Below are 20,533 nucleotides of genomic sequence, written 5' to 3'. Positions count from 1 at the left end.
CTAAGTTTTGGCAATTATGAATAAAGCTGCTAAAAACATCCGTGTGCAGGTTTTTGTGTGTATATGTTTTCAACTCCTTTGAGGAAATACCAAAGAGCACAGTTGCTGTGTTGTGTGGTAAGAATATATTTAGTTTTGTAAGAAACCTTCAAATTGCCTTCCCTTTTACATTTTCACCAGTGGTGACTGAGAGTTCCTGTTGTTCCACATCCTCACCAGCATTTGTTTTTGTCAGTGTTATAGATTTTGATCATTGTAATAGTTGTGTAGTGGTGTTAACTGAAAAAAAAAAAAAAAAAAGCACAACCTAAAAGTTGAGAATTGTGTGTGCTGAGGACTTCGGCCTAGGACGCAGCCTCTAAGATAGCTCTGAGGGACTGCTCCTGAGAGGTAAGGGAGGAGCTAGGATACATAGGAGTTTTTGCAACAAAAAACCAGGTCGTTGGAACATCAAAAGATTACTGTTAATTAAAAAAACCCACACATCTCATGTTAGTGAATTTAGCACTTTCCTGTGAGCTAAATCCATTAGCACATAGAAAGATGCAAGAGTCTGGGCTCATTGAAATCATTCCTTTGATATGCACCTTAACTGTCTAGGGCCAGTATCCTGTTTTTCTCCATCCTCAGAGTGCATGTTGGGGGGGCTGCAGTGGCTAATGGCTTGACGTTGGCAGCACCCTTTGTTTACTGATGTGGCAGGTGACATTTTCCATCCACAGTGGTATCTCATTGTTGTCTTAACTTGCATTTCTCTGAAGACGTATGATGTGGAGCATCTTTTCATATGCTTACTTGTCATCTGTATGTCTTCTTTGGTGAGGGGTCTATTCAGATGTTTTGCCCATTTTTTAATTGGATTGTTTATCTTCTAAGTGCATTTTAAGAATTGTTATATAGTTTGGATAACAGTTTACCGGATATGTGTTTTGCAAAGGTTTTCTCCCAGTCTGTGTCTTTTCATTCTCTTAACAGTATCTTTTGCAGAGCTGAAGTTGGTAATTTTAATACAGCTCAGTTTATCAATTTTTCTTTCATGGGTTGTGCTTTTAGTGTTGTATCTAATAAAGTCATAGCTAAACCCAAGAACTGTTAGATTTTCTCCTTCTTATAGTCTGGGAATTTTATAGTTTTGCATTTTACATTTCGATCTATGACCTATGATCCATTTCGAGTTAGTTTTTGTAAAAGATGTAGGTTCTGTGTCTAGATTTTTGGGGTGGGGGCATGTGGATGTCCAGTCATTCCAACACCATTTGTTGAAAAGTCTTCTTCCATTGATAGCCTTTGCTTCTTTGTCAAAGATTAGTTTCACTTGACTCTGTCTTTGTGAGTCTGTTCCTGGGCTCTCTATTCTATTCCACTGATCTATTTATGTATTCTTTCACTAGTACCATACTATCTTGTTTACTGTAGCATTAAAGTAAGTTCTGAAGTCGGGTAGTGTCAGTCCTCCAACTTTCTTGTTCTTCAATATTGTGTTGGCTATTCTGGGTCATTTGCCTCTTTATATAAACTTCAGAATCGGTTTGTTGATAGCCACAAAATAACTTGCTGGGATAGGCTTGCTTTTTAAACTAAGAATTTTGCTTTTGCCTTTTAAAATAAGAGATATTTTTGACTTTTGATCTTGTTCAAAGGCCATTTACCTTATACCTTTTCTTTCTTAGGTTGTCATCAACATGTTTACTACTAACCAATATAAGTAAATAATTATAATAAGTAAGCAATTGTGTGGTATTTTGTTACTTTTCTGTATTATATAAATCTCTTTGTAAATATGTGTGTAATATGCATGTATATATAAGATTATGACCACAAAGTAGTAATTTTTTATCCCTAAAGACCTGTTTTTGGGGGTGAGGGTACTGCAGGCAGCTTTCATAGACTCCACTGGGGTCTTTTTAAAACTACATCCACCCTCCCCTACTCATCCTTATCTAAAACACCTCAGTCACTGAGTCACTGTGCATTTTGGGGGATGTTACTGTTTAGTGTTGTGCATCAGAATATAATAGAGCTAGAAAACACTGAGAACCGCTGCTGTAAAGTAATGAAACCAAACATGTATCAGCTTAGGGTTTTTGTGTCTCTTCTCCCTTGTCTGTTCTCCTTCATTGAAGTTCAGTTTATCTTATAAAGGTATAGGAGTCTTATGAGCATGAAAAAGGTAATTTTTAAATGAAACATGCTAAGAACAGTGCTATATAGAGAGTTAGCTGTCTAAAAATACTGTATTTATGTTTTATTTGCACCTTATCTAAGAGAAAGAGTATACATGCTAGGTTAATTTTTATATTTTATCTTAATTTTATATGTTAATTATTCAGGTCTTACTATATTCTTATTATTATCAGAGTTTTATAGATTTATATTCCAAGGATGTTTAATCTGACATTGGGTTTTTACAACTTGTAATTCAATGCCTGAATTGTGTTAAGAGTTAACACTCTAACATTTATGTCTTTATTCTCCCGTAGGCTTATATAAAATTTTCAAAAAATTTTAATAGCATGTAGAGAAATAGGATTGTTTAACCTCATAAAATATTTAACTCAAGCAGCCTGGTGACATCAGGTTAATCTAGTTATGTGTAAACTAGCATTCTTACCCTGCTTAGAGTGACCATCCCTTTTTCTTAACTCTTAGCAGAATATGAGAAAAAATCACATATCTTCACCAAAGCTGAACATTATAATGAAATACACAATTTGGGGAAACCACTTTGATAAATGAAAAGTATTATTTAATTTTTATTTATTTTTAAAATATTAGTGAGTTTAAATATTATTTTCATGGTTACTGGCTTCTTCTGTTATATCTTTTGTAGCTTGTTTCTTCATGTCCTTTGTCCAGTTTTCAGTTTGGGGGTGTGGGTCTTTTTCTAACTGATTTCATTAGAGCTTTGTGGATGGAGGTAAAAGTGATTAACTCTTAATAAGTAATTTTCATTAAAATTTGATTTTTTAAAAAATTGAAGTATTTTTATTTTGGAAGATACTGCAGGTCTTTGGAAGATAAACCTTTATCTGGAAGATAAATACTGGTTTCCCTAAAACTTTTGGCTGTATTGGCAAATTTCTTAAAATATGCAATTATGATATGTAGGAATAGTTGTTTATGCTTAATTTATGTTTATGATTTTTTAGGAAGTAGAAGACAGTAAGGGTGAGTTTTTGAGAGGTCATTTTAACTAAAGTTTTTTCTTTTTGAGGAGACTTTAAAGGTTACAATGTTATTAAGATTATACTTCATCAGAGTCTAGAATGCAAGTGCCAAAGTCTGTCATAGCTTCTTGTTTAAAACGTTTATTGTAAAGTTAAAGCCAAAGAAACTTTGTAACTGTCTTATGATCTTATGAATCTTAATTAAAATATATATTTTGTATCTGCTGCCATAAGTCAAAATCTTAAAAGTGTTTCATCCTCATTTTTATTTCTAAAATGTAAATTAAAATTCTAGAAACTATCTGGGTAGGCTTTTCCACTATTTTATGATTCCCAAGAGTTATTCAACATGTGTGGATATAAAATATAGAATATTCTTAATGACTCAGAATAAATTTTTAAAATTTAAGATCTCCTTTCCCCACAATGACGTTTGTTAACACATTCTCTCCTTTATAATACACAGTGTTGGATCATGAAACAGAGTAAACAAACAAGTCATTGTTTAAAATAAATAGTGTGCACTGTGTTCAAAGGACTGTGAATTTTTGTTTTGAATTGTTATTATATAATTTTAGTTCTAGAATACATTACATATTATATTTTAATTTTATGTGATACAAAGATATTTATTTTAGATGCAATATTAACAGTTTATAACATTCTTTAGATTATTATTTTAAATATTTAAGCATCATGTATGACTAACTTCTAATCTTAACCTTGGAGGAAAATATTCTGTTCTATAAAAAATAAGTAAGTAAATGAAGATAATGAATAGGACATGAAAGTAAGCCATTCTTTGGTATTTGGAAGTTCAGTCTTTTTTTTTCCCCCTGGCTACACCACACAGCTTGTGGGGTCTTAGCTCCCCGACCAGGGATTGAACCCGGGCCCTCAGCTGTGAAAGTGTGGAGTCCTAACCACCGGACTGCCAGGGAACTCCCGGAAGTTCAGTCTTTCAAAAATATTTATTTTTCTTAAATTTGCAAATTATTTTTTCTGAAGTGACTGCCATAACCTGACTTTATATTGCTTTCTAGAATTTTCTTTGGGTGTTATCACAGTTACCTTTAGATATCTTGACACATACTATGTTTGGTAGAGTAGGGTTTTCTTTTTTTTTTTTTTAAGTTGACGGAACAATTCCTTATAAGTTGGGAGTGTGTTTATTTAGATTAAATTTATTGTCCTGTGGTTATATACACACATACACGTAAGCAGAAATTCAGTCTTTGAAAAACTGTGTTCTGCTTCCTGTTTCAAGGAGGGAGTTATTTATAGGACAGCATATTGAAAGGGTAGTATCTAGAGATCAGCCTGAGGGAGAGGAGCACATTCTTGGAGGTTCTCTGTGAATATTCCAGGCCAAAGGGATGTCACAAGCTGAGGTTAGAGAATGGGAGGGTCTATAATATACAACAGCCTGGAAGATTGAGGTGACTGGATAAACTGTAGATAAAAGCCAGGTAGACTGCCCAGGTAGTCAAAGGAACAGAACAGGTGAAGATAAACGGCAAGCAGTGGTGTGTGCTCTCTTTGTGCCACACTTGATGCGAAGCCCTGTTTGCCAGGCACAGTTGATATCATCCCTATCTCTCCTTTGAATGATTCAAAGAAAAGTCCTATGAGTCATGTTTTATTTCCTTCACTGCACATAACTTTGTTTAGAATTCATTTGTTCATTCAATACATATTTATTGTATACCTAGTATATATACCAGGCACTGTTCTAGGCTCCTGGGATTCATCAGTGAACAAAAAAGACAGAAGAGGATCTTTGTTCTAATAGCATTTACAACGGTAGGGTAGGGAGAAAAAGAGTACATAGTAAACATAATATATAACTAAATTATAGTTACGTTGGGCAGTATGTTAGAAGGTGACAAGTGTAATAGACAAAAATAGAGTCTGGTAATACAGATTGGGAGATCTGGATGGGATTTAGGGGGAGGATACATATTAAATAGGGTGGTTATGGTTGGCCTAATTGAGTTGATTATTAAAGTAGAGTTCTTTTGTTTCTTTTATTTTTAGCTTCAGCACAAGTCAGCAAAGTGAATAAGTGCTGCACTTCTTCCAACTTTCATTCCACTTTGGGGAAAAAGAATATCATCATGTCAAGCATTACGATTGACCCGGATGTCAAGCCTGGTGAATATGTCATCAAGAGCCTCTTTGCAGAATTTGCTGTTCAAGCTGAAAAGAAAATTGAAGTTGTAATGGCTGAACCCTTGGTGAGTAGAGCTGACCTATAAATCCAGTATTTTCTTGACTTGCATTAACCCTTATATTACAAATTTTCCAAAGAAAATAATATACTTGAAAAAATATTAAAGGAAGCCAATCTGAAAAGGGTACGTACTATATAATTCCAACTGTATGACATTCTAGAAAAGGCAAAGCTGTGGAGACAGTAAAAGATCAGTGGTTGCCAGGGGTTGGGCAGGGGTAGGGGTGGGATGAATAGGCAGACACAGAGGATTTTTAGGACAATGAATATATTCTGTATGATATTATAATGGTGGATACATGTCATTATACATTTGTCCAAACCCATAGAATATGCAACACCCGTTGTGAACTGTAGTGCAATCTGTAGACTTTGGATGATTAGGCTGTGTCAGTGTAGGTTCATCTGTTATAACAAATGCACCCCTCTGGCGTGGAATGTTGATAATGGCGGGGGCTATGCGTGTAAGGGCACAGGGGAATATGGGAAGTCTATCCTTCCACTCAGTTTCGCTGTGAACCTAAAACTGCTCTCAAAAATAAAAGTCTTCAAAAAAATTAAGGGGTAGGCCAGTAGTAAAGTGATGATTTAAAAAGCTGTAATGACTCTAGAACCCACTTTGATAAGTTACTGCAGGTCACCAAAGAACAAAAATGGATTTCACCAATGGGAATTGTTGAGACAGATAAAACATAAGAGAAAACCTAAAACATTCTGTGAGTTAATGATGTGACAGTAGCCAGACTTATAATGAACACGTAAACAGCTTTGAACTTACAGTACACGAGGATACTTAAAGAATGTGAGGAGCTCTGTGTGAGTCGAGCTTATGGTGACGAAGGAAGAAAAAGACCAAAAACAAATGTCTGGGTTGGATTCTAACGAATTGTGGTGGCTATTATGATAGATAATACGGTGGTTGGGCAGTAAGAGGGAGAACCGATGAAAGGCAAAGACTGTTTAGTTATTGTATATAATTCAGGCTGGAATGAAAAGAGCTAGGGAACTAGGGCGTTAACAGTGGAGAAGTGGTTGCAGAAAAAAGTGAGATTAAACAACAGAAGCAGAATCAGTAGAACTTGACACATAATTAGGAGTAGGTGTTTCGAGTGAGAGTGAAGGGTTAAAGATTTTTTGAAGTGTTAGAAAAGATGGTAGTGTATTTACTTAGGTAAAGAAAACAGGAATATTATTGGGGTAGTAAAGGTGATTAAGATAATTTTTCCTTTGTGTATGTTAAGCTTGAGCTACTAGCGATCTAAACCATGTGGAACTATTTGATTGGTAGCTGGAGATTCCTTTTGGGAACTCACAAGAAATATAGATTTTGGCATCATCTACATGAGGGTGATAAAGCTAAAAGAGCACATGATAATATCAAGGGAAGAGAGTATAGAATAGCATTATTCTTGTCAAATAATATAGAGAGGCAGAACACAGTGAACACTGAGGAAGAGCGTATTGGACTTGGAAATTAAACAGCCTGAGAACAGTTTTAGCAGGATGATATAACTTTAGGAAGCAACTCTTTGGGTTTGAAGGGAATGGATATGGGATGTATCAAGATCACGCTGGTAGGTTAGAAGTACGGTGATGATAATGAAGATGGAGGTAGAGGATGTAATAGCTAAAATTTATTTATTCCTTACACAACTGGATTAGCGATAGGTCTTCTCTGCCACTTTGAGACTCAGAGGGTTTGTTACTTGTCTGAAGCCCAAAGCCAATAAGCAGCAGAGTGAAGAGTTAGGCTTAACTCAATCTGCTGTCCTTCCTCAGAAGGAAGGGAGGAAAGGAATGGAAAAGAGAATAATGATGACCTAAGAAAGAAGGGAAGTTGAGGAAGTATCATAGATTCTTAATTTTCTTAGTGAAGTAGGACTTAACCTTACTCATAATATGATGGTATGTGTGTGGGTACATGCATGCCTCGAGTTTCTTTCTGATCATTAAATAGAGGAAACTACTCTGAAGAAAGCATCTATGAAATAATGTATTTGAGGTTTAATAAATAATAATAGGTAAAAGATCATTAACCAAAATGTATATTTTAAAGCTGTGCATCTCACCATATTCAATTTAAGTCATTCCACAATTACTTTCTGCATATCAAATTAATGTTTTTATACCAATGTATATATATTTTACAGCATGTATAAAATATAAAATTCTGTTTTAGAAATTAGGATTACAAGAGTCTATAGATATGAATTAGTGATTATAAGGCTTGATTAGAAATGTACTTACTCTATAAAATGTTATTTTCTTCATCCATGGTCTATGAATTACATGATAGATCGCTACACTAGCCTACTTAAATAACGTACAGTCAGAAAGGGAACCACTTTTTAAAAAATACATTAGAAAAAGTTTATGGAGCGTGGTGACTATGGTTGATAATACTGTATTGTATAACTGAAATTTGCCAAGAAAGTAGAACTTAAGTGTTCTCACCAAAAAAAAAAAAAGAAAGAAAGAAAAAAGTGAATATGTGAGGTGATAGATGTTTTAATTAACTTGAAGGTGGGAATCCTTTCACAGTATATATGTATATATCGCATTGTATACTTTAAATATATTATACTTTTATTTATTACTTATCTCAATAAGCCTGAAAAAATGTTTATTAAAATTTTTAAACTTAGATAAAAGTAGAGGTTATACTATAATGAACCCTCAGCAATCAGCTGGCTTCAGCAATTTGCAACTTACACAGCACATTTTTAAAACTTACCTATTTTATAAAATATTTTTAAACAGCACCATGTGCTATAGTCCTAAGAGCTCTAAAATATTTTATATTCTTAAAGGAATTTTAATTTTGAGATGTGAAAGTCTTCAGAGTAAAACAGTTAAAATATGAGTGAAACTTCCTAATTTGAATGAGTCTATAATATGGTGATTTTCCATCTTTCTCCTTCCTTTTTCTCCCAATGCCATTGTTACTGTCCTAGCTCAGGGCCAAGTTCTGTCATATTAGGCCATTGCATTAGCCTTCTACGCAGTCAAGAAGTGGTCCACTTCCTTCCCATTTTCCTTGTTCTCACCAGACTTTTCCTCATCTAAAATACAAATATTATTGCCTTTCTGCTTTAGAAATCTTGCTTCCTTTTCATTGCTATGGATTAAATTAAAGTTCTTGGTGAGTCATTTCAGCCTCTTCACAGTCTTGTTACAGTTTGTGTAATGTCTCATGATTCTCCTATCCTGATGTGTGCTGTGACACTTAAAAGTATCCTCTAGGGCTTCCCTGGTGGCACAGTGGTTGAGAGTCCGCCTGCCGATGCAGGGGACGCAGGTTCGTGCCCTGGTCCGGGAAGATCCCGCATGCCGCGGAGCGGCTGGGCCCGTGAGCCATGGCCGCTGAGCCTGCACGTCCGGAGCCTGTGCTCCGCAACGGGAGAGGCCACAACAGTGGGAGGCCCGCGTACCGCAAAAAAAAAAAAAGTATCCTCTATATATTCTGTTGTTCTGATGTATTTTTTATTTTTCTCTCAATCTAAAATGCTTTTTTGTTCAAAGTGTCATTTTATTTTTATGTCATTTATTTATTTACTTTCGGCTGCGTTGGGTCTTCGTTTTTGCACGTGGGCTTTCTCTAGTGTGGTGAGCGGGGGCTACTCTTTGTGGTGCGCAGGCTTCTCATTGCAGTGGCTTCTCTTGTTGCGGAGCACGGGCTGTAGGTGCGCGGGCTTCAGTAGTTGTGGCCCGTGGGCTCTAGAGCACAGGCTCAGTAATCGTGGCACATGGGCTTAGTTGCTCTGCGGCATGTGGGATCTTCCCGGACCATGGCTCGAACCCGTGTCTCCTGCATTGGCAGGCGGATTCTTAACCACTGCGCCACCAGGGAAGTCTTAAAATGCTTTTAATTCCTCTGTTTTTAAACCTCTACTCATTCTTCCAACTTCCCACATCTTCCCTCTAACATAGTGATTCTTCCCCAAACTAAATGAATCTTTGTTTTACCATAATAATTTGTTCATACTCCTCGATTCTGACATTGTCATATTATGGTTAATTGCTTACATGTTTATCTTTTCTGATGTGAGCTACTTGATATCAGGAACCAGGTCTCTTTTTCCTCTGTACCTGCAGCACTGCCCTTGGTGGTAGGTGCTTAGTAAAAGTTTGTATTTTAAATTGAATGTAGCCTTAGGAACATTGCTGTGGCCTGTGCCCTTTTTCTTCTAACAAAGCATAGTATCATTGTGTTAGCCAGAGCTTCTGATAGTTCTTTCAGAATAGTCTGATGTTGACTATATTTTATTCATTCATTTACCAGTTAATTTCAGAAACATCTGCTGTGTAATTGAAAATGAGATTATTAAGTTATGGTGAGTAGTGGTGAGGATTCCATTAGAAAATAGGTGTTTCTACCCCATCACCACACTTAAGAGAGAAGAGGCATCCCTGCTTACTCCTCCTGACACACCAGGAAAACCCCCAGTGTTGTAGACGACAGCAGCCAGGGACAAACACTGGCTGAGAAATTACCCATCATATTTTACAGATTTTACCCGCCTCACTCCTATATACCAGCGTAATTTCTTCTTGTCTGAATCAGATCTCTGCCAGCTTTGTTTCATTTATGTCCAAGTCTGAGTAGATGGTGTATCGTTTACCCAGCCTCAAGATTAGATAATGAAAATACATTTAATCTAACATTATCACAAGGTTTTTATTATAGCTTCAAATGCATTTATTGTGATCTCATTTATTTTGAAATTTATTTTGTACCCTTTCCAGTAATAAACAGCCATTCAAGATGACTCTCTTGCGTTCTTGAATGAAACTGTCATGGGGTCTCTTTAAAGAAAACAGCATCCACGAGTTGATACATAAAAGGAGGCTAGCATGTCTCATGGTCAGATGGACAGTAGGTTACACGAAAACTTAGAAGCACAAATGTGAATGGCTTTTGCTAAAAGAATTTAATCAATCACTAAAATGAGAGAACTGGCCTTTTCATTCTCATATTAGAAGCCACAATAAAAGGAGGTTAAGGAAGGCAAAAGATTCGAAGATTAGCTGAGCTTGACTTTAGCCACAATTTCAGTTTTATCTTAGAAGGAAGACTCAAGAAGGAAGGGCAGGGCTTCCCTGGTGGCACAGTGGTTGAGAGTCCACCTGCCAATACAGGGGACACGGGTTCCTGCCCCGGTCCGGGAAGATCCCACATGCCGCGGAGCGGCTGGGCCCATGAGCCATGGCCGCTGAGCCTGTGCGTCCGGAGCCTGTGCTCCCAAACGGGAGAGGCCACAACAGTGAGAGGCCCGTGTACCGCAAAAACAAAAAACGAAAAACAAGGAAGGGCAACCATTGAATAAAATTACAGCTTGCAAACTATGCAATCAAATACCTTAGGTTTCTTTCTTCCTAAAAGGAGGTAGCTCAATCCTGGGTAATGATCCAGACACATCCAAGCTTATCTGTTACTGTTTTAGATTGCCAGTGACCAGAAAAGAAGAGAGGAAAAAGGGCTTTAACCAATCACCTGCTGATTTAGACTGTATGTACTTGGTTTAGGCCCAGCATTTTTACAACTCTGCACTGTCCACTGTTTTTTTGATATTAAATATGTATTTTAAAGAGTTTCTGATCTCTTATTTCCTCCAAACTGCATTTTTCTGTTAGTTTCCACTTCTCCTCACATGCTTATTATAACATATTATATGTTATTTATTATGATTGAGGCACTAAACAGCTGATTGGAAGCTCTGTGTACATGGAGGGACCTTTTTGACTGTGGTCTTTAGTGTGTAATCATCTGAACCATCACTGTCAGATCTTTTGTTGGAAGCTAGAGTCCCTTGGAGGAGTCCTTCAGTAGCCCAAATGGGAGGGTTGAGACTTGGCTGCTAGCATTCTGGGGATGTAGAGACAGAAGATAACTGGGGGTTTTGATATTTAGTATATACCTTTTTACTTAAGCTCCGTGTCTTCAGTGTGGTACGTTGTCTTCAACTGTAGTATCCCCCGGTCAACATCTCTGTTTTGCCCTTTCGTAAGAAGGGCGGTTCCTCTGTGAGTAGGTTGGAGGGACAGCCAACCTGCTAAGTAGAGTGGGTGAAGGGAATGGGAGGGAGGGTCTAAATGTTTCCTAAACTATCGTTCAACCAGTCCTCTTATTTTTAACTTCACCTTCACCCACTCTTTCATAGTACTGAAATTCTCCAGTTCCTGAGCCTTTGGGGAGTTCCAAGGTACTGACTGGATTATCTTTCCTTCACTCTGCATGGCAAGCTTACTCACTTCCCTCTGATTGTGACTTAAATGTCATCTTCTCAGTGGTCATTCTAAAACCTTCACCTCCATTGCAACTTCCTATCCTATAAAGTCTGTCTAAGATAATATATATTTTCTTTGCTCTGTCATTAGACTTTTAGCTGTTCAAGGACAGCGATTGTTTAGGAGAGATTGCCATCTTTAGCTGCAAATTATTGAAATATTTCAGTATCACTGTTATGTGGCGAAAATCTTTTCAGTAAATTCTTTTGCTTTCCCTGGAGGCTACATGTTGCTGTTGGTCCTCTATACGTAGATACTAAAGGGTCAAATTTAGAGTGTAAAGGATTGTGCACCTTAGATTCATTATTGATCTGTTATATTCTTATGAAATAATAACATTATAAAAAGTGGAAATAGTTTTAAAGGTTATGTAATAAAAATAATGACTCTTCCTTCCATTCTGGATCAAGATCATCACTGTCCATAGTTTTTAGTATACCATTTTTCATGTCTATTATTTATCAATCTCTGTAGCACCCTCCATCTTTTATTTTTTTTAAAAAACACAAATGGGAGTTTTTATATGTATATTTTTTCTGTCCCTATTTTTATTTTAACAATGTAAATCAGAGATTGTTCTATTATCAGCCCATATATATTTGTCTCTTTCTCTCTAATGTTGAATATTGTTTCAATAAAAGAAAGTACTGTAAATTTTTTTTTTACCAGTCTCTATGGATAAGCTGTTTGGGACTTACCCCAACTTGAGGCTACTGTGAAAAAAAATACTACAGTAAACATTCTGGTACATAAGTCTTTGCATTCGTCTATATGTGAATATAGAGAATAATTTGCATTCTTTTTAGTTGTGTGGCAATGGGTTGCATGTACTATAAACATGTTTTAAATAGTTATCCTTTCAAAATCTCACATTGAAAGTACATCTGCTTGACAACGATTAGGCCATCCTCAACCATACTGTAATCAAACTGAGAGGTTAATACAGAGTCCTTGATTAGTAATTTATACAGCATTTAGTGCAGTACACTTACTTCATATTTTTGTACTGATGGTAACATGAGTGTTCTTTTGCATTCAAACATTATTTCTGAGTTCTTATTATGGAAAAAATAACTCATCCTCACTTTTTGGTTTAGGGAAAGCTCTGTGAGGATGTCAGATCTTCAGAAATCTTTGAGAAAGCATGAGTTTGTTGAGAAGTGAAAAGTGTGAGGTATAAGAAAACAGTGTAAGTGTTTCTGAGAAGGTTATTGCTCTCTTTTAGTGTGCTTGGCCGTACTTTATTGTATAAATACCCTATGTGAGTAATAAACTACTTAGATCAACACTCCTCAAAATATTACTGAAGACCTTTAAATTTAATATTACAGTGAAAAGAGGGATCAAGTGAGGGGGATCAAATAAGTCAAATAAGTTGGTAAGAAACAGCTTATTATCTCTCCTACACCACCCCCAGCCCAGGTTTTAAATACACAATTCACATTAGGATAGCTCAGTAATTTTCAAACTTTTACATACTTTTAAAAACAACGTTCTAAAAAAACAAAACCAAAAAAAAAACAACCAATGTTCTATTGGACTTGCTATGAGACTTACTGTTATACTTAAATTTTAGAGGTAGTTAATTGGGCCTATATATTATTGGATGGGATCCTCATCATGTTACATGTTTGTAGTGTGTAATACTTGGTTTTAGAAATTGACGACTTGTCTGCAAGATAATTACCAAAGTGTGCTTAGCATATAAGGGCTCAAGTGACAAGGACATGCCAAAAACCTTTCCCTGTTAAGAAAGTCAAGCGCTGTGGAATTCAGGTATTTTACTGACCCCAATTAAATTAGTTAGAAATGTGCTTCTCTGATAGTTAGATTAGGAATTTTTAAATTTCAGTGGCAGATACATTTGTGAGTTTATTTTCATGAAGTTATAGCAATAAATGAGAGAAGGAAATTGGGGCTCTTGGATAGATAAGCTTCAGAATATACATATTTCTAAATTCCAGTTTTTTTCATGGAAAAATGGCATTTGTTTTCCTATGATATATATTTCAATAAATATATTTGTTGAATAAAAATTCAATAAAAAAAGCATAAAGTAGAAAGTTTAGAAAATCATCCTAAAAAATCTCAACAGAAGAATCAGTCATAATATATGTGAACATAATTTGAGACATCTCTTATGTTTAGTAAGTTAGGTAACTATATGTGGGGTAAGCAGCAAGGCAAGTAGGTAGAAAGGCTGACAGAAGGGGTCATGCTAGGTATGCTCTTCTAAGTTAAACTAGTAATATTAAATTTTGTTTGTATTAGCAGATTAGAACCTTTCCTTGAAACAATCTAATTACAAATAAAACAAAAACAAAACCATCTCACGAATCTCAACTGTTTATTATCGGTAAGATTTCTAATATTTTGCATATATACTTTTTTTTTTTCAATTGTAGGAGAAGCCATTATCTAGATCTCTTCAGAGGGGTGAAGATCTTCAGTTTGACCAGGTATGCCAATGTAGGGGGAATATTTTTTCCTGAAAGGAAAATGTTTATCCGCACAGTCTGATCCAAATACATCCAATATTAAGAAATTTATTTATTTTGTTTCGTGGTCCTGTATGTTTTTATACACTAGATTCAGTCTGGAACTGGTAGTCTGTTTTTTAACAGAACAAATAGAATGAGTTATGAACTGTGAACTTCATAGAATGAGCTGTGAACTTTATTGATTTCTGTTCATTAAGCATTTTAAAACTTTGCTTTTCATTGGTACCCTCTTTACTATATGCCCTTTGAAAACTTCTTAAAAGATTTCCAGTCATATCCCTCAATCTTACCTTGTATACAATTTTTACATAATAATATTTGACCTTTTAACGTTTATTTTTTCCTGTTGGGGGTATCAGAACCTTTATACTGAAACATCCAGCCTGGTTCTCTCCCTTTCCACCCCATTTTGAAGGCGGAGCCAGAGACAAGGACTTGGTTCTGGGAAGAGATTCCAAGGAGGAGACTTGAGAGATTGAGGCAGGGAAGAGGAAGAACTGATAGAGATCACTGCTCTGGGCACTGGGGGTTCATTCCATTCTGAGAATCATACCGAATGTCACCCACTTTTGTCTTTCTGAAGAATGGAGGGCTGGAGCATTTATCTGCAGCCCCCATCTCCAGCAGTTGAGGGTTGCCCTAAGAGGCATTAACTACTTGTATCTGTGCTTGTGCAAAGGCCAAGTGGACTGTCTGTGTCAAAAAGCCAAAGAAGCTTAAAAAGGAAGATATACAATGGCCAACCCTCCCCCTCCAAAAAAACCCTGCGAAACCAAAAACCTTTTTATATAATACCAATATCTCAAATTTAGTGGTAATCCTCTAATGTCAATTCTTTCCTCTCGCTGATTTTGAATGTTAGATCAAGTGTTATTTTTGTCATAATTATGTTTGCTCAAGACTTATTTCATTATAAGTTGATTGATTGTCTGCAAAACCCAATAACCCAGATCAGCTTTCTGTTGCCATCTAGTATTCCCGAGCTACCCTTCTTATAATTATGTATCTAGGAAATCGAAGTTAATGTTCATATTAGTCTGCTTGATTAGATGAAGATGACTGGTTAGGATTGCTTGGTGGAGGCTTCCCAAAATGCTGTGTTTCTGGATGCCATTCCAGTTCTGCTGACTCCGAATCACCAAGAGCAGTGCTCTGGCACCTGTATTTTGCAACAGCTCCCTAGGTGATTCTGAAGCACACACTTAGTAAATAGCCACTGGTCTAAGAAGAAACCATAAATAAGAAGGCTAGTTCTCTGCTACAGTAATAATAAGATCACCTCATATAACCCTTTTCAAATCTTAATGCCATTACAAAAGGTACTAATTGCTACTAGTTATTAATTATTAATGTATTGTTAATATATTATTTTAAAGGTATTTAGATTATTCACATCTTGAATCCACTTTACTAATGATGAATGAACAATCAATATGAAATCTTATTAAACAACATTTTAAGGAAAACTTCCATTTCTTTTTTTATGTAAATGATTAATAAAACTATATTTTATCATGCTCCATACCTTGATTTTTTTCCACAATAAAAAGCTGTGAGTGGGGTAAACTGCTTTAATATGTATTTACAGTAGCAGATGGTGTTTTCTTATTCCTTCTTTAGGTATTAAAAGGGATTTCCTTTGAGTGGTATTGTTCATTGTTAATGAAATATAACTTTTCAAAAGTGGTTAAATAAAATTAGAATCTTGTTTTTTACTTTAATTCCCTATATTAGAAACTATTCACCTGTCACGTTATGGTAATTTATAAATAAAAGCATGATTAAAGGAAGGCAGAGATCATGAAAAAGAGAAAAAATATCATACATAATCAAACTGTTTCATTCTTTTTTATATGAGAAATATAAAATATTAGGAAAAATAAATGTTTAATTCCTAGAGCTATCAATTTATCTTCATTAACTGATACTTCCTACAGTCGTGGAACTGAACGAGACCTTGAGTATTGCTGCAACCCGTAGTTTTTTAGTTAAGCAAAACAAAGTGAAGCATGTTTTACTGTATGCTAATTTTAAAATACTAATTTTACGAGCAATGGGTTGAATCAGATACAGAGTCTCTTATGAAGAGAGAATGTTTTTTCTCTGGATCCTCAAGATGAAGAGTGACCTTAGGGTTGACTAATGGTAGCTGGTGTACCTCTTACCACCACAGCAGGCAAGTTGGGTTCATTCATGAAATGAATCTGATAACTCATCTACAATTCAGATAGTTTAAGGGATGCCTCAAATTGAGTTGCAGGTGTCCATCCCACTTCATTTATCTTTCTGCTGTTCATTTATATATTCTAAGCTTTAAAAACATGTATATAACACATTTCTAATATGTTTATTTGTATCACAAATTAATTGTGTAATTATAATTCTTTGTTCGGTGTCATAGCAGCACAGAATAAAGTGGAGCTTTTCCCCCAGTTCTAACATGGTGTAGTCTTCTCTGTTTCTGCATCTCTTCATCCCTTCTAGTGGCAACATTTTAGGACATTTCACTCACATGAGCAGAGAGGAACTGGCCCCGGGGGATGGGGGTGGTGGTGGGGGAGGAAGTAGGTGTGGTTGTTTCATGTTCTGTGTTATACAGTTCACCCAGAGGTGTCATGTGTGTAATCAGGGATGTTACTGATGGTCAAGTTTTTACACATGTGAGTAGCATATGGAGGCAGGAAAAAGGTGGAAAGTCTCTGAGCTAAACTGAATGGATTTGGATAAATGTTAATAGCCGGTGAAACTTAGCTCACTTTACTTTATTACTTGGCTAAACCCCTAGCCCTTATTTTATCTTATTTTTTTTTAATATTTAAATGTAAGTGGCATTTTATGTATTTATTTTTTTCCCTTTTATTTTAAAACACATTTATTGCTTTGGAGTTACTGCGTTTAGTGTATTTTTATTCTAGAAATGTTACTTCTTTCTAAGTGATTGCTAGTAGCCTGAGGAGCATGGCACTTTGATGTTGTATTTTACTTCTGGTAACGTCTTGTATTTTCAGTTGATAAGCTCTATGAGCTCAGTAGCAGAGCACTGTCTCCCTTCCTTACTTCGCACCTTGTTTGACTGGTACAGACGCCAGAATGGAGCTGAAGATGAGTCTTATGAGTATAGGCCTCGGTCTAGCACAAAATCTAAGGGGTAAGTGGCTCATTTTCTACTGTTCGACCTGGGCTCAAAACACTTCCAATGAAGCGGGTAGTAGTGTTACCAACTGACGATTGTTATTGTTTGGTTACTTTTGTTATGAAGTGGTAACAAGGGGAAAAGATAGTCCATACTTAAACTGTAAATCGAGGAAAGATATCTGTTAAAGTAGGTGCTGCCCTACAGGAGTCATCACTGGGACTAGTCATGCAAAACTGACTTTCTGTAGTTCAGTGAGGAGCCTTAACAGTCATGGAAGGAGTTAAGAAAATATTCAGAGGAAGTCCTGTTCACGTGGTTTGTGAAGGGAAACAGTTGTTGCGATACAGGAAGACTGCCAAAACCCTAAATTCTTATACCACGAGACTCTTCTTGGTGTTAAATCCTCGAACTTGTCTTCTCCTTCTTCAAATTTCCCAGGGAGATCATGGCTTTAAGTAAAACGTCTATTTGTGTTCAGGTGATGGCCCATGGTTTAGAATTGTACCTCAGTAGATGCCACTTGTGATTTTTCAACTTAGATTTGTGAAAAAATGACCTGGCACTGTATTTCCGTGTTTTTCTTCCTCTTACTAATTCTTTTAGATTAGGTTTAATTTCTGACAGATGTAATAGTGAGATGTGCATATAAGTTCCTAATGTACAAAAAGAGAAAGAACATAAGAACATGTAATACATACATTGGGTTATTATAAAAACTTGTAATGATTGCTGTGGGACACCATATGTACTAGGAACTCAGCAAATAACATGAAGTACTAACCAAGAGCTATTTGAGAACTTATAGTTTTAATGCAATCCTAATTTGGGATTCTTGTTTCAGGGATGAACAGCAACGTGAAAGAGATTATCTTCTTGAAAGAAGAGACTTAGCAGTAGATTTCATTTTTTGTTTAGTTTTAGTTGAAGTTCTAAAGCAGGTAAGCTCTTTTGTTTCTGCAAAGTCTGTATTTCTTATTTTTTGCTAATTTTGCCTTCATGTTTCAGTTACCTTATTTAGGATGTTATATCTAAACTTCTGGCTCACGGAAACAAAATTCCTATAATTTAATTATACTTCTGTCAATTGCCTGAGGGTTCCGTGTCCTGTACCTATCACTCCCCATTTTTCTACCTTCGTTTACCATCCAAGACATGAAATCATGTTAGCAAAACAGAGCTGAATAAAAAGTATGTAAAATCTGGGCTTTTAGCAGCAGCTGTAGTCCACCTGTCATTCACCTACTCCAATCCCTTTTTGCCTCCACTTTCACAGAAATTCTCTGTGGAGCCCTCAAGCCTGCATTTCAACATGTAATAATTGTGCAGTGATAGTTGAGGAACGGGGGTGATTTGACTTGAGTAAGACTGAGTTGCCAAGTGCAAATGGTTTTCAGACAAGTGAGAAGACCTCAGGATAATGAATTGTTTATGTTTATTCATTCAGTGAATATTAGAATGCCTACTGTTGGGTGGCATTGTTCTAGGTACTGCACTCCTGAGCTCAACATCTGAATGGCATAGGTAGTAAAGATATAAATAGGTAAATAGTGTCAGATATCATGTTATATATTTTTACTATTCACAGTCAGTACAAGTATATGTATAAATACCTGTACTGATTTGAGGGACTTCCCTGGTGGTCCAGTGGGTGGGACTCCACGCTCCCAGTGCAGGGGGCCCGGGTTCAATCCCTGGTTGGGGAACTAGATCTCGTATGCATGCTGCAACTAGGAGTTCCCATTGCCACAACTAAGAGCCTGCATGCCGCAACTAAAAGATCCCGCCTACTGCAGCTAAGACCTGGTACAGCCAAAATAAATAAATAAATGCATATTAAAAAGAAAATACCTGTACTGATATGAAAATGTTTTTGTAGTTTGTAGTCTTTAAAAAGTTATATACATCATTCAAAAATGTTCCATATATTTCCAGTCATGCACACTGTAGTGTTTTGAAAAAAAGTCAGGCTACCTAAAAGAAAAAAAATCATATTTTGCACAGCACATGGTGTGTTCGGACAGGGAGTTTTGTTTCTGTTGTATAAAATGGAGTAGAATATATAATACAGCAGGAAACAGCAAATGTTAAGATATAAAAGTTAATTGATTCGATAGTCTTTTTTAACATAGCTAATATAAAAATATTTGAATTATTTATACTTTCATTTATACTTTGTTTTTACAATATATGTGAAAAGACACTGAATATCTGAAATCTGAAAATAAAAATAACTTTTTTGGCTTTGTTTTGTTTAAAAATAATTTTGAATACGTGACATAGATAAATGCATTAATCAAAGATAAAAACAATTTAATTTGTACCTTCCATAAAGGTTTTTTTTTAGTAGAGGTGGAAAAGAACTTTCCTCTGAAAGTTGTGCTTTCTGAAAGCCAGATTTGCCTTCTGTGATCTCTTAGTTTAGCTGGGATCCTAAGATGCTAAGGCTGAGGTCAGTAAGGATATCGGAGGAGCTGAGGACCAGAAACACTGTACCATGAACGGACTTGGACGAGGCCTCATTGTGGTTGATCCCTGGCATTTCTTGTGTGCTAAATGTAGGTCTTGTGAGTGGTTTGGTAATTAGCATTTGCACTTCTTTACTTAGTTAAATCATAGAGGTATTTCTTCTTCTTGCAAAAGAAATTGCAAACTCTGTGCACTGACAGTCAGGCTCTATTGTGCCTTTTCTCCTTTGTTTCCCATGATTTTCTTCTACTTAGCAGTGTCTCTCTTCTCATCTAAAAGTTGCTCTTTGTTTTTTAAAATATTTATTTATTTATTTTTGGCTGTATTGGGTCTTCGTTTCTGTGCGAGGGCTTTCTCTAGTTGTGGCAAGCGGGGGCCACTCTTCATCGTGGTGCACAGGCCTCTCACTATTGCGGCCTCTCTTGTTGCGGAGCACAGGCTCCAGATGCGCAGGCTTAGTAGTTGTGGCTCACGGGCCTAGTTGCTCCGCGGCATGTGGGATCTTCCCGGACCAGGGCTTGAACTCGTGTGTCCTCTGCATTGGCAGGCAGATTTTTAACCACTGTGCCACCAGGGAAGCCCTAAAAGTTGCTCTTAATTGCATTGACTTCAGAACTTCAGTGCACAGACAACCCCTTGGAGGTTTTTCTTTTTCCTCTTCCTCCTCTCTTGTCCTTTCCCCCGCCCCATTGTCCTTGTCTTCATCCTCCTTTTCCTCCTCTTCCTTTAAAAAAAAAATAGT

General features: G+C 36.3%; 1 protein-coding gene across 12 annotated transcripts in view; it reads left to right on the top strand.

Annotated features, from left to right (window-relative positions):
• The window catches only part of FRYL (FRY like transcription coactivator), a 293,018-nt gene that overhangs the window by 150,871 nt on the left and 121,614 nt on the right, over nt 1-20,533 (top strand). For all 12 annotated transcript variants that reach the window (XM_079919426.1, XM_079919427.1, XM_079919433.1 and 9 more), the window contains 4 exons: nt 5,205-5,404; nt 14,094-14,147; nt 17,198-17,337; nt 18,167-18,263. In XM_079919426.1, the coding sequence (XP_079775552.1) occupies nt 5,285-5,404; nt 14,094-14,147; nt 17,198-17,337; nt 18,167-18,263 (411 nt within the window). In that variant the 5' untranslated portion in view covers nt 5,205-5,284. The remainder of the gene's footprint in view (nt 1-5,204; nt 5,405-14,093; nt 14,148-17,197; nt 17,338-18,166; nt 18,264-20,533) is intronic.

This window comes from Stenella coeruleoalba, assembly GCF_951394435.1.
Source record: "Stenella coeruleoalba genome assembly, chromosome: 4".
Lineage (NCBI taxonomy): Eukaryota > Metazoa > Chordata > Mammalia > Artiodactyla > Delphinidae > Stenella > Stenella coeruleoalba.
The sequence above is the reverse complement of the archived record's forward strand: the minus strand, read 5'-3'. Positions and strand labels throughout refer to the sequence as shown.